The sequence below is a fragment of the Puma concolor genome, chromosome A1 (genome assembly GCF_028749965.1).
Source record: "Puma concolor isolate L17-30 chromosome A1, mPumCon1.1.hap2, whole genome shotgun sequence".
NCBI lineage: Eukaryota > Metazoa > Chordata > Mammalia > Carnivora > Felidae > Puma > Puma concolor.
This window is the reverse complement of record NC_141667.1, coordinates 227862488-227876121: the sequence shown is the minus strand read 5'-3', so window position 1 is coordinate 227876121 and position 13634 is coordinate 227862488. Positions and strand designations below refer to the sequence as shown.

Genomic DNA, 13634 nt, shown 5'->3' with positions numbered 1-13634 from the left:
AATTGTCAGTAGAGCACTTATCTCTGGTATTTTCTCATTTACCTAATTGTTTATTTAGAATCCATCTGTTTCTGCTCTAAAAACACACACATGTACACACACACACGAATACAAGCTTCATGAAAACAGCAACCTCTTTTATCTTATTGTAGGGCCTAGAGTAATTTCTGACACATAGTAGGCACTCAGTATTCACTGAACGAATTTATCTTGGAGTTTTTTCAAATCAACCTTTTCAGTTAGATGCATAATATGCAGCAGTATGGGTATATCATCATTTATGTAACATTTAATTATTTTTGAGAGAGACAGAGTGTGAGTGGGGGAGGGGCAGAGAGCGAGGGAGACAGAATCTTAAGCAGGCTCCAGGCTAGTAGCAAAGAACCGGACGAGGGCTCAAACTCATGAATTGGTGAGATCATGACCTGAGCTGAAGTCAGCCACTTAACCAACTGAACCATCCAGGAACCCCATCACCATTTATTTAAATAGTCCAAATCAAAACCACACTGAGATATCACCTCACACCAGTCAGAGTGGCTAAAATGAACAAATCAGGAGACTATAGATGCTGGAGAGGATGTGGAGAAACGGGAATCCTCTTGCACTGTTGGTGGGAATGCAAACTGGTGCAGCCACTCTGGAAAACAGTGTGGAGGTTCCTCAAAAAATTAAAAATAGATCTACCCTATGACCCAGCAGTAGCACTGCTAGGAATTTACCCAAGGGATACAGGAGTACTGATGCATAGGGGCACTTGTACCCCAATGTTTATAGCAGCACTCTCAACAATAGCCAAATTGTGGAAAGAGCCTAAATGTCCATCAACTGGTGAATGGATAAAGAAATTGTGGTTTATGTACACAATGGAATACTACTTGGCAATGAGAAAGAATGAAATATGGCCTTTTGTATCAATGTGGATGGAACTGGAGAGGGTTATGCTAAGTGAAATAAGTCATACAGAGAAAGACAGATACCATATGTTTTCACTCTTATGTGGATCCTGAGAAACTTAACAGAAGACCATGGGGAGGGGAAGGAAAAAAAAAAGTTAGAGAGGGAGGGATCCAAACCATAAGAGACTCTTAAAAACTGAGAATAAACTGAGGGTTGATGGGGGGGTGGGAGGGAAGAGAAAGTGGGTGATGGGCATTGAGGAGGGCACCTACCTGTTGGGATGAGCACTGGGTGTTGTATAGAAACCAATTTGACAATAAATTTCATATTTAAAAAAAGGTAACATATGTAAATAAAATAATAATAAATAAATAGTCCCTTATTGGATAGTTAGACTACACCTAGTTTTGTTTTGTTTTGTTTTGTTTTGTTTTGTTTTGTTGCCATTTCAAGCAATGCTGTGAGAAATACAAATATCCTTGTATCTGATTCTGTCCATGTTATAAATTCCTCCAAGTGGAATGATTGGATCAAAAGCAAGTGCATATTTTTAAAAATATTACCAGTTTGCCCCATGAGAAATTTATACCAATTTATATTCCTACCAACATTATTATGACATATCATGTTTTGCTATACACTGGCTAACATTGATATTGTGAAACTTAATTTTTGACAATCTAATGAATAAAAATAGAGTTTATTTGACATTTTAAAACTTGCCAGTGTACTTCTGACTTTTAACTGTAAGGAACAGAAAATCAACTTAAACTGGCTATAACTTCAAATGTAAAGTTTTTATTGGCCCATATAACTGAGAAATCAGCAGGGCGCCTGGGTGGCGTAGCTGGTTGGGCATCCAACTTTTGGTTTCGGCTCAGGTGGTCATCACATGGTTTTTGAGTTCAAGACCTGCATCAGATTCTCTCTCTCCTTCTCTCTCTGCACCCTCCCCCAACTCGCACTGTCTCTGCTCTCTCAAAATAAATAAATAAACTTTAAAAAAAATAACTGAGAAGTCGGGGATTGGTCAGTTCAGGAAAACTGAATCCAAGGGCTCACCAGTGTCATGGGACACTACATCTCTGGTATTTTTTCTCTTTGGCTTCATTTTGAGACAGGCTTCCTTATGTTACTGCAGTGATGCCTTTGTAACCCCACTAGAAAAAGAGAAACCTTCTTTCCCAGATAGTTTCAGCAATATTTCATTGGAGTAAGTTGAATCATCGGCTCATTTCTGTACCAGTCTTAGTAGCCATAGGGATAGAAGATGCTGATTGACAGGTCTGGATCACACGCTCACCCAGGGCATCTGGTACCGGAGTCAGCCCACCTGAACCAGGTATACGGAGAGTAGGGAAGGAGTGGTTCATAAAGGAAGAAAGAGTAATGCATGGTGAACAGAAAGAGAGTATATATCCAGTATACTGGATCAGCTGGTGCTGTTTTTCCTGTATATATTGGAAATTTGCACCTATAAATTGCCTGTTCATCTCATTTGCTCATTTACTCAATTAGATTATTCATCAGTTTCTTATTGATTTGTAAGGGCTCACTTTTTAAGGAAACTAGCCTTTTATCATATGTGCTATAAATATTTTTTACTTTGTTGTTTGTCTTTTGATTTTGCCTAAAATTTTTCTCTAAAGTTTCCATGTGGAAATTTAAATGTTATATAATCAGATCAGTCAGTCTTCCCTCACTCAGAATTAATTATGTACCTAAAAAGAACCAAGTACTGTATTAGGTTCTCAGAACATAGAGATGAATAAAAGCGATTGCCTTGAAGGGCTAGTCTACTGGGTAAAAAAAGTCATAAACCTGCCTATTACCAGATAGTGTCCTGTAGGCCTTCACAGATGAAATTTGAGCTGCTTCTGGAAGAATGCATTGAAATTCCCTGGTCAGATAAGAAAAGAGGCAGGGAGTTTCCTTGAGCACAGAAGCATCTGTAGGTATGATTTCTATACGGTCAGTCATAACTGAGAATTTTAAGAATGATGATAGACAGCTCATGACTGAACAAAATGAAAAGACAAGAATTCTTGAAGCCTCTTCTCAGGAGTCCCAAGCCCTTGGTTACTATAGTGAAAGATAACGAGGTAAGTTCGATATGTTAGAAGCTCAGATATGTTGAGAGTGTTGAGATAACAAAAGCAATACTTAGTTAGTGAGCCAAACAGATCAATGGGCTCCACCCCGCTTCCAGCTGTGTGTAGCACAAAGCTTCCGCTGGTTCTGTGAAATGGATAGCCTCTGACTAGCAATGTGATCTTGATTTGACTTTTCTTCATTGTTCTCATTTATAATGTGAGAGAGTTGGACTGGTAGGCCTGTAGGGTGTATTCCATTTCTGAGGATCTGTGATGGTTGAGGAATTAAGTAGGCAGTTATAGAAGAAAAAAATGACATCAAGATCGGAATTTCATATTTAGCAATGAAGTGGCAGTGTAGTGCTGTGGAAAGAATAGAGGCTCTGGTACCTGTTTCCTCCTCATGAAATTGGGTCCATAATGAATGCCTTGCCCACCTCAGAAACTTATGAAAATCAATCTAGAAAATGGATGTGAAAACATACCTTATGTAAATATATAGTACCATTAGCATTTGCAAGCCGAGAGCACTCGCAATCGCAAGCTCGTAAATATTTTACATACACAAGTAGAATCCTAATACTGTGCACATGGCGAGGATTTTCAAGTTCTTTTTGAAATACCAGACTTCAGTATTATTAATATTACTTTAATTGGACCTCTGATTCCTCCTTAAAACCCTTTTTTATTCCTAAAACTTGTGATCTATTTTAATGGCATTGACTATGCCTCAAGCCAATCTACGTTGGTTTTATTTTTTTACATTAAATGAATTTAATTTACATTTATATTTTATTTTGTGGTGATTTGTTTATTTTTTTATTTGATTTGATTTTTTTATTTATGTTTTAGCTAGTTAACATATAGTGCGATGTTGCTTCCAGAAGTAGAATTCAGTGATTCATCGCTTAGCTACAACACCCAGTGCTCATACCTTCTTTTGGTTTTTTTTTAATTTTTTTAACGTTTACTTACTATTGAGAGAGAGACGCACACAGTGCATGACCAGGGGAGGAGCAGAGAGAGGGAGAGACACAGAATCCAAAGCAGGCTCCAGGCTCCGAACTGTCAGCACAGAGCCCGACGCGGGGCTCAAACTCACAAACTGCGAGATTATGACCTGAGCCGAAGTGGGTCGCTCAACCAACTGAGCTACCCAGGAACAGTTGCAGCAAGCCCCAATGCAGGGCTCAAACCATGAACCATGAGATCATGGCCTGAGCTGAAGTCAGATGCTCAACTGACTAAGCCACCAAGGGACCCCTTTACTCATACCTTCTTAATACCCGTCACCCATCCAGCCCATCTCCCTCCCACCTCCCTCCATGAACCCTAAGTTTGTTCTCTATCATTAAGAGTGTCTTGTGGTTTGTTTTCCTCTCCTCTTTCTTCCCCTCCCCCCGTATGTTTATCTGTTTTGTTCCTTAAATTCCACGTGAGTGATGTCATGTGATATTTGATAAAAACCCTTAACAAAGTAGGGATAGAGGGAGCATACCTCAACATCATAAAGGCCATATACAAAGACTCACAGCTAGTATCATCCTCAGTGGGGAAAAACTGAGAACCTTTCCCCTGTGGGCAGGAACAAGACAAGGTTGCCCATCTCACCATTACTACTTAATTTAGTACTAGAAGTCTTAGCCTCAGCCTCAGCCTCAGACAACAAAAAGAAATAAGGGCATGCAAATCAGCAAAGAAGAAGTCAAATTTAACTATTTGCAGATGACATGATACTTTATGTAGAAAACCCAAAAAATTGCCAGAACATCATGACTTCAGAGTCGCAGGATATAAAATCAGTGTGTGGAAATCTATTTCTATACACCAGCAATGAAGCAACCATAAAAGAAATCAAGGAATCAATCCCATTTACAATTGCACCACATTTATTTTTGATGCATTTATTCATAATACAGCTGTATGCCCAGACTTGCACATTCTCTAAAGTTCTTTTAATTCCTCATAGAGTACCATTTACCCAGTTAGTGTTTTTTTATTTAAATTATCTTTGTTATTCATTTTTACCTCTTTAATTTATATACCTGTCCCATAAAACTTGTAAGGTTTTATAAAGATAGAAAAGTATTGATAGGTCAAAGCTAAAAGAAAAGAAAAGAAAATAGGAAAATGTAATCAAAGCAAAAGTTTGCACTCAGAAATACGTACCGTAAGGATTCTAGCCAGAACTTTTCAGGGAGCACTACTTCTATTGCCTGTTAATAGTTATTATAAAAACAAGAAGAAGGATGAAGTTTTAGAAGAAAGAAAGAAAGAAAGAAAGAAAGAAACAAACAAACAAACAAACAAACAAACAAACAAACATTGGTGTGAACAAAATTAACCAATTCTTTTTATAATAGTATTTCTCTGAGCCTTTAATAATGTAAATCTCCATGAACATCTGTCAGGATCTTTGCTCCATATAATAAAGTCACAGGTTTGTTTTTTGTTTTTTGTTTTCAGGAAAACAAAGCTTTTTGTGGTATTTAAGACTGAGACAAATGTCTCTGTTTAATATTCAAACAGGGGAAATAGAGTGATAGAGTAGAGAAAATCCTCAACACCATTTCTTTGATAAATTCAGTTGTATTTTGGGGTGCCTGGGTGGCTTAATCAATTAAGCATCCGACTCTTGATTTTGGCTCAGGTCATGATCTCCATGGTTGGTGGGTTCGAGCCCCCGCGCCTGGCTCCACACTGACAGTGGGAGCGTGCTTGGGATTCTCTCTCTCCCTCTATCTCTGCCCCTCCCCCGTGTGCTTGGGCTCTCTCTCTCTCTCTCTCTCTGTCTCTCAAAATAAGTAAATAAACTTAAAAAAAATAACATTTTAAATTCAATTGTGTTTTATGTAATGTTACATGTATAATTTTCCACCAATTTTATACGGAAAATAGTTCTTTTTGCAAGCTATGTACACTTTGTAGCAGTTTGAGAAACTGGATCATAATAATAAAGTGCTGCAGAAGTGGGATTTTTATTTTTCATTTTTACACTGCGATCTGCTACACTTTATCTGTTACAGGGTCAAATTGTGGCATACAAACTGACCAGAACAAAATCATAATAAATCTAATAGCAGGTTGTAAACTTTCAGTTAAACCTGTTCATATGGAAACACCTAAAAGGCATAGAGGTGGCTGTTCCTAAAAGCCTACTGTTTGTGAGAAATGGAAATTGGCAACAATTGCTATGGTTATTATGGTAAAAATGGGAAAAGATTACAAAATAGATTTACTTGTAAATGTAAAATTTACATTTTATTGAGTAAAGTTTTACTTTTTCACCAGAATTCCTGCCTTATTCGTTTGCTAAATCCAAATGGTTTTGACATTGCATTATTTGCTCAAATTTTAAAATGATAACATACTTACCACCATATCAACTTATACATGGGTCAGTAGGTAATTATAGACAGGTAGATGATAGATAGATAGATAGATAGATAGATAGATAGATAGATAGATAGACAGATACACACACACACACTATATGTTTGGATCCCATAAGAAAATATGTCATCTGTGATGAAATTTTCATTTCTCAGACATTTTGAAGCATTTTTCCTTTACATGATTTATTGCTAATTGATTACTAGAACAAAATTATAGATAAATAACAACAAATTAGATCATATACATTTTGTTTTATAAAATTCATTACTAAATGTGTTAGATAAAAATTCAAACTTGGAAACGTATTTTAAGAAGTTACTAAGGGAGGCATATACATACTTTAACACTGTGCAACTGTTTCCTACAAAATATTATCCTTTAAAACATTCCAATAAAATGACATCGGATGAAACTTGAGTAAACTTAAAAGTGTAAATATTGGGGCACCTGGGTGGCGCAGTCGGTTAAGCGTCCGACTTCAACCAGGTCACGATCTCACGGTCCGTGAGTTCGAGCCCCGCGTCGGGCTCTGGGCTGATGGCTCAGAGCCTGGAGCCTGTTTCCGATTCTGTGTCTCCCTCTCTCTCTGCCCCTCGCCCGTTCATGCTCTGTCTCTCTCTGTCCCAAAAATAAATAAACGTTGAAAAAAAAAATTAAAAAAAAAAAAGTGTAAATATTTATTTTATCCCTTTTTCAGTAGTTGAGGAGAAGGCTGGAAAATATTAGAGGAAGGACTTTTACCTTTTTCAAAAAGGTTTTGTGAGGTCTTACAGAACCAACAATCTCAAATAATGGCAATCTTTACAGAACGTGCAGACATTTTATGCGTGTGAAAGATCCATTAACATATTCAAGACAGAACAAGGTATTAAACATTTTAAATGCTTTGAAAAAATAGACTTTTAATACTGAGTTAGAAAAACAGACGTCTGTAAATCTAGGAAAGTATAAAATATGTTGGCCATCTTAAATGAAAAAGGATGTCAATTCCATTACAGCTCACATTCATTCTACTGTAGTCATTACCCTTTTACCAAAACATTAATGACACATTTGTTTTAAATATTATTAATATTTTATATGACATTTAATGAAATGACATAGCCTTTTTATTTCTATGTAAAAAGATTTGAGAGATGAACAGTGAAATTTAGCAAAGAAAATTTAAGCCTTCAAACATTTAGAAACATATTAAAACAAAAGTTCTTAATATTTTTTGAATAATTAAGTTAAACCAAAGTTTTAAAAAAAATTTTAATAAGTTTTTTAGTCTTTAAGTTATAATTAGGTTAAAGAAAAATGAACATAGTTTACAAATAATTTTAATGTTAAAGATAAGAGCCATTGCAAGTAAGAGTTTATTATAGAAATTCTAACAGACTTTTAACTGCTGACATCATTGTGTTATTTGAATTAGTCCCCTGGGACCCAAAGAAAAAGCTTACAAGCAATTCATAAATGAATCTTTCTCTCTTGTGTAACACCATTTGTCCCATTGAAACACTAATTTTCTACTACTTATCTTGTTAAAATTAAGCCCTGGGGGGAACTTCATAGTTAACTAGTAATATTAAATTTTGAATAAAGGAGTTCTATATTATACTTAGTATTCATCTTTTCTTCTCTCTCTCTCTCTCTCTCTCTCTCTCTCTATATATATATATATAGTATGCATGCTAAAACAAAATAATGCAGCTATTATCTATCATGAGAATGGACTCCATGTCCCATAAACCAAAATCAAACAAAAGCTGAAGCTAAAACAATTTGTTCCTTGAAATCATGAAGACTATATGCTAGAAATTCTTAATGATTATGTGTGCCAAGAAGTTGGAGACAATGATCCAATTAACACATGCTTTGTTGAAAAAATATATATATGTGTGTGTCTGTGTGTGTGTGTGTGTGTGTGTGTGTGTGTGTGTGTGTGTGTATAATGCTCAGGATACTGAGCTTCACTATAGGGATTAACATCATAATTGGGAGTGTGGTGGTACTGATAGGAAAGGTCTTAGTGACCTTACAAAATGCTTTCTAGGGAATCTGAATTGTCTGGATTATTTTCATCAGCCTTAGGTTTGTACTTTCACTTAATAAAAAGAATACATGATTCATTTGTATAGTAACAGAATGGAACTAGCATTCCAACAGGGTTTCCTTATGGGTCATTATTATCTTTCACAATCTGGGTGGCCCTCTAGTAAGATAAGGTTTTCTCTAATATGGTTATCACATGGTCAACTTCCTCACTTTCTCCTCAGTGGATTTCCTATGATCAAGCTAAACTTTTATTATGATTATTGTTACGGAGGCAGGAAAATGACATTAAAAGTATTGGGTTTTGCCTTGATAGTTTAAACTGGATCGTTCCTAGTAATCCAGTTTGCTGAAACTTTTTGTAAATCCAGAAACTGTGCACATATAAGTCATCCTCCTGAGAGATTTTTAGCAAGTAATCAATATAAAAATCAAATTTGATGAAACATAATACAAAATAATTTCTTTATGCTCTATGGTTAAATGAATGGATGGTAAATACTTTCAGGATAAATAGTTATAATATAGAATGTTTAATATGACTGTATTAAGTGAAAGTCTTCTTTTCTCTTTGTATAGCCAATCGGTGCTTTGAACCCAAAGAGAGCTGTGTTTTATGCAGAACGTTATGAGACATGGGAAGATGATCAAAGCCCCCCCTACCATTATAATACACATTACTCAACAGCAACATCTACCTTATCCTGGCTTGTTCGAATTGTGAGTATCTTCATTAAATTACTATACTTGTTATTTGTTTTAAACAAAGGTTAGAGACCAGTGAAGTAGAAACGAGAGATTTCAAACTCTAGCAAGACCTGAATCCTTTTTGAAAATAAGTTTTCTCATTTGCAAACTCGGGTTAGGAAGATAGATTATTGTGAGCTTCTTAAGCCTAAACCAGTTATTAAAGGAACCAGACTCCTGGAGTGCATCCTTAATATCCACTGTTTCCTTTGTCCACTGAAGGTCACAAGCTGGCACTCTCCCCTGGCCCTCTCAGTCTTGCTTCTTGGACAGTATACTTCAAGAACAATTTCTAAATGTTTGAAAGTCTTCTTTCTGTTATTTTTTTATTTCTCCTAACTCATTAAGGTCTCTCTGATCTTTCAAATACATACACACATAGACACGCACACATACACATACATACGTAGCATGTATGCACACGTATGCACATCCATGCAAGCTTCCTTGCCATCCCCACCAACCTTGCAGTTACGTTCTCTCCCTGCATAGTCACATGTTAACACAGCCTCCACTAAACTGCATTGTGCTAGGCTCATCTCTGCTCATCACATCTCATTCAGTCTTTAACCTGGCTATTCAGCTTCCACACCCATCACTTCACTGAATTGTTGTTGCAGAAGTCACAAGTTATGGTTCCCATCTCATACCGTGATCTATCTGAATGAAGCATTTGGCATCATTGTTCACTTTCTTCTTCTTGAAAGTCTTCCCTTCCATGGTTCCTTAGACAATATCCTCTCCTGGTTTATCTCCTACCATCCTAACTGCCCTTCCCAGTCTCATGCTCAGGTATTTTTTTTCTCAGTGTTTCTGGTCCCCAGGATTTTTCTGTATACTTTATCCGGGCTATGCCATTCAATTATAAGCTAACGACTTCCAGCTTCTGTCTTCATTGCAAGCATTTCTCTTGGGCTCCCAACCTTTATTTTCAAGTGCCTACTGGATATTTCTACCTGAACATCTCATAATACCATAAACACCATTTCCAAAAGTGAATTTCTCATCTCCTCACAAACCTGTTGTGGTTCTTCCTGTATTTCCAACCTAAATAAATGATGTGATCGCTCACAGAGTTAACATGATCTAGATATTATCTCTGTTTTGGCAGCCTGCTACATCCAATCAGATATCACATCAGATAGGTTCTATCAGCTAAATATCTCCACAGTCTCCTTTCTCTATTAACCCTGGCATTTCCTTAGTTTAAGTTCCCATTATTTCTCATCTAGATTACTGCAGAAGCCCTTAACAAATCTTCTTGCCTTTCGTCTTGCCTTCTTCAATCCCGTCTAGTTAAGAGCAGTTACTGGAGTCAGATGGTCTGATTTTTTTTTTTTATTTTTTTAAGTTTGTTTATTTTTGACAAAGATAGAGTGCAAGCATGAGCTGGGGAGGGGCAGAGAGAGAGGGAGACACAGAATGGCTCCAGGCTCTAAGCTGTCAGCACAGAGCCTGACGCGAGGCTTGAACTCATGGACTGTGAGATCATGACCTGGGCCGAAGTCAGACGCTTAACTGACTGAGACATCCAGGCGCCCCCCCCCCTTTTTTTTTTTTACTATAAGCAACCAAGGAGTATTATGGAATGCTAACCCAAATCTGTAAATCAATATAGTCAACAATGTCTTCTCTCCTTACCAAAATATAGCTCATACCACTCTTTTTCATGAGACAGATTTGCCTCAGAAGCACATCAGTAAAGTAGCCTACATGAAAATGTGTGTACCTGGAACCGCATCTTCTATTTTCAAAGATTTTTTTTTTCTCTGCCTAAATGGCAGCTTTAGTTTGGAGGTCTTTCTCAAACATTCTCTCTGTTATGGGGACAAATTGAACTCACCACAAATATAGTATGAGTATCTTTTAAGTAGCTTGTAAATCACTGATAGGTAATATGCTGTAATTACTCTTATCACAAAAAAAGATGTGTCAGAATTATGACCCAGTTTAACTTAACACAAATTTTATATTTTTTATAATCTTAAAGCAGTATGAGTAGTTTTAAAAAGTTAAGTTTAACTAACCTATGAGAAAATAAACCCAAATCTTATTTTAAAAATAAACTCTGGGGGCGCCTGGGTGGCTCACTCGGTTAAGCGGCCGACTTCAGCTCAGGTCACGATCTCGCAGTCCGTGAGTTCGAGCCCCGCGTCGGGCTCTGTGCTGACGGCTCAGAGCCTGGAGCCTGCTTCCGATTCTGTGTCTCCCTCTCTCTCTGCCCCTCCCCCGTTCATGCTCTCTGTCTCTCTCTGTCTCTGTCTCTGTCTCAAAAATAAATAAATGTTAAAAAAAAATAAAAATAAATAAACTCTGTAATTATAAACTGAAGAAAAATACATAAAACTTTTTTTAGCCCAAAGGTATTGTCTAATTTTCTAAAGATTTACCTTAATTACGTGAACTCAGATTCTTTTATAAAAATGTTTCTGAGCTGTTTCTTTTTTTTTCCTGAGCCAACGGTTTCTTAAGAAATATTTTTTAACTCTAGCACTTTTAAAGAATAACAATTTCTATTTCTTTATTTTCTGTTAATTTTTGAGGAATATGAGATTTAAATAGGTGCCCATTTACCCCTATAAACCAATCAGAACAGAGTACCTTGGTTTATGGGTTGTAATAATTTTTTAATACACTCCAGATGTAGGGAAATACTTCACACTCACACAAGAGTTAAAGGCTTTTCTGAATTACAGACACACAAATATATTGAGGACTTATAGCTTCTATCCTGTAATGTCAGCCACAGGTCAAAACAAAACACAGAAACACAAAAAATTACCAGTCAAGGTTTCAAGGAGCTGGTGTCCTTTACAAGGGACATAAAATATGTTCTTATTTGATTTGGGCTCACAAATAGGCAGACCGGAAAACAAAAAGGCTAATAAATTCTCTGATCACCAAATGGTGAGACCATGAAACCAAATTCTGTCATTACCACCACCAGTGGGAAATTACTGATTAGCAGTGCATGTTACAAATGTTATAATAAAAATATCAGCAAAGGGGTTAAAAAAAGAACCTAGAGAAAAAGTGTGTCAGTAAAGTTAAAGTTATATTTGCTGCTTAGAATTCACTCTACAGAGCAAGAAAAGGGATACTGGGGCTTAAGCAACCCTTGAGATATACCTCCTGTGTATTTGGCTTCATAGAGTTCATTCTCAAAGGGACTTCCAAAACTGTTAGAAAAGGAAGTTTGTAGAAAGCAGTGAAACCAGAGATATTCATCGTGGGAGGTCTTTTCATATCACCTTGGGTTCCATCAGGGACAGTCATTGCTGTAGTGAGCCACTGCGATAAGGAGAGTAAGACACCTTTCTCAGGTATTTTGGTGATAAAAAAAAAAATCAGGAATCATTTCAGAAAGAACATTTCAACTGGGTTGTTTGAGATTTAATTGAGATTATATATGTGATATTATTTTGAAATATATAAATTGGTATTTGGTGGTTTCTGTGTGATCAAATTAGACTGAAGCCAGATTTAGAAGACTTATTTGTGTCAATCTGTAAAAATACTTGCTATCAACAGCTTGGTTTAAGTTAACAATCTTGTATCTCTAATAAAGCTAAATACTTCCTCAAGACATAAATGATAATTCATCCTTGAATTGATTTATTATTCCAGTGAAATGGAGTACAAATTTGAATCTGTACAAGAGTATGGCAGAAATTCTATGCACATTCATTCTACACATCCTCTTCTAGTATTACCTATAATAGTGCTGCACCATGGAAATAGAATGCAAGTCACTGATGTAATTTGAAATTTTTAGGGGCGCCTGGGTGGCGCAGTCGGTTAAGCGTCCGACTTCAGCCAGGTCACGATCTCGCGGTCCGGGAGTTCGAGCCCCGCGTCGGGCTCTGGGCTGATGGCTCGGAGCCTGGAGCCTGTTTCCGATTCTGTGTCTCCCTCTCTCTCTGCCCCTCCCCCGTTCATGCTCTGTCTCTCTCTGTCCCAAAAATAAATAAACGTTGAAAAAAAAAATTAAAAAAAAAAAAAATTTTTAGTAGCCACATTTAAGAGTAAAAAGAAATAGGTGAAATTAATTTTAACAAACATATTTGTTAACCCAGTATATTCAAAGTGTTATAATTTCAACACTTAACCAACATAAAAATTTTTAATGATATATTTTACTTTTGGGGGCTACTAAGTCTTTGAAATCCAGAATGTCTTTTATATTTAGAGCACATTCAGTTTGAACTAGCCATAGTTCAGGTACTCAGGAGTCACATGTTGCAAGTGCCTACTGTATTGGACAGAACAGATCTATAGGACTGCTTTTATGGGGACTCATTTAGCTGACACATCTTATGTCACGCTGTTATAAATAGAGGTATCCTGGTCTAATAGCTTAGTAAGTGTTTAACCTAATGGCCCAGGGAATTGTGGTTTCCTCACTCCTATCCCATGGAGTTTAAGAAGTAGAAAATGCATTAAGATTCATGTCGCTAAGAC

General features: G+C 36.6%; 1 protein-coding gene across 12 annotated transcripts in view; it reads left to right on the top strand.

Annotated features, from left to right (window-relative positions):
• The window catches only part of NBEA (neurobeachin), a 697478-nt gene that overhangs the window by 601386 nt on the left and 82458 nt on the right, over positions 1–13634 (top strand). For all 12 annotated transcript variants that reach the window (XM_086713686.1, XM_086713662.1, XM_086713695.1 and 9 more), the window contains one exon: positions 9006–9146. In XM_086713686.1, coding sequence (XP_086569812.1) covers positions 9006–9146 — 141 coding nt within the window. The remainder of the gene's footprint in view (positions 1–9005; positions 9147–13634) is intronic.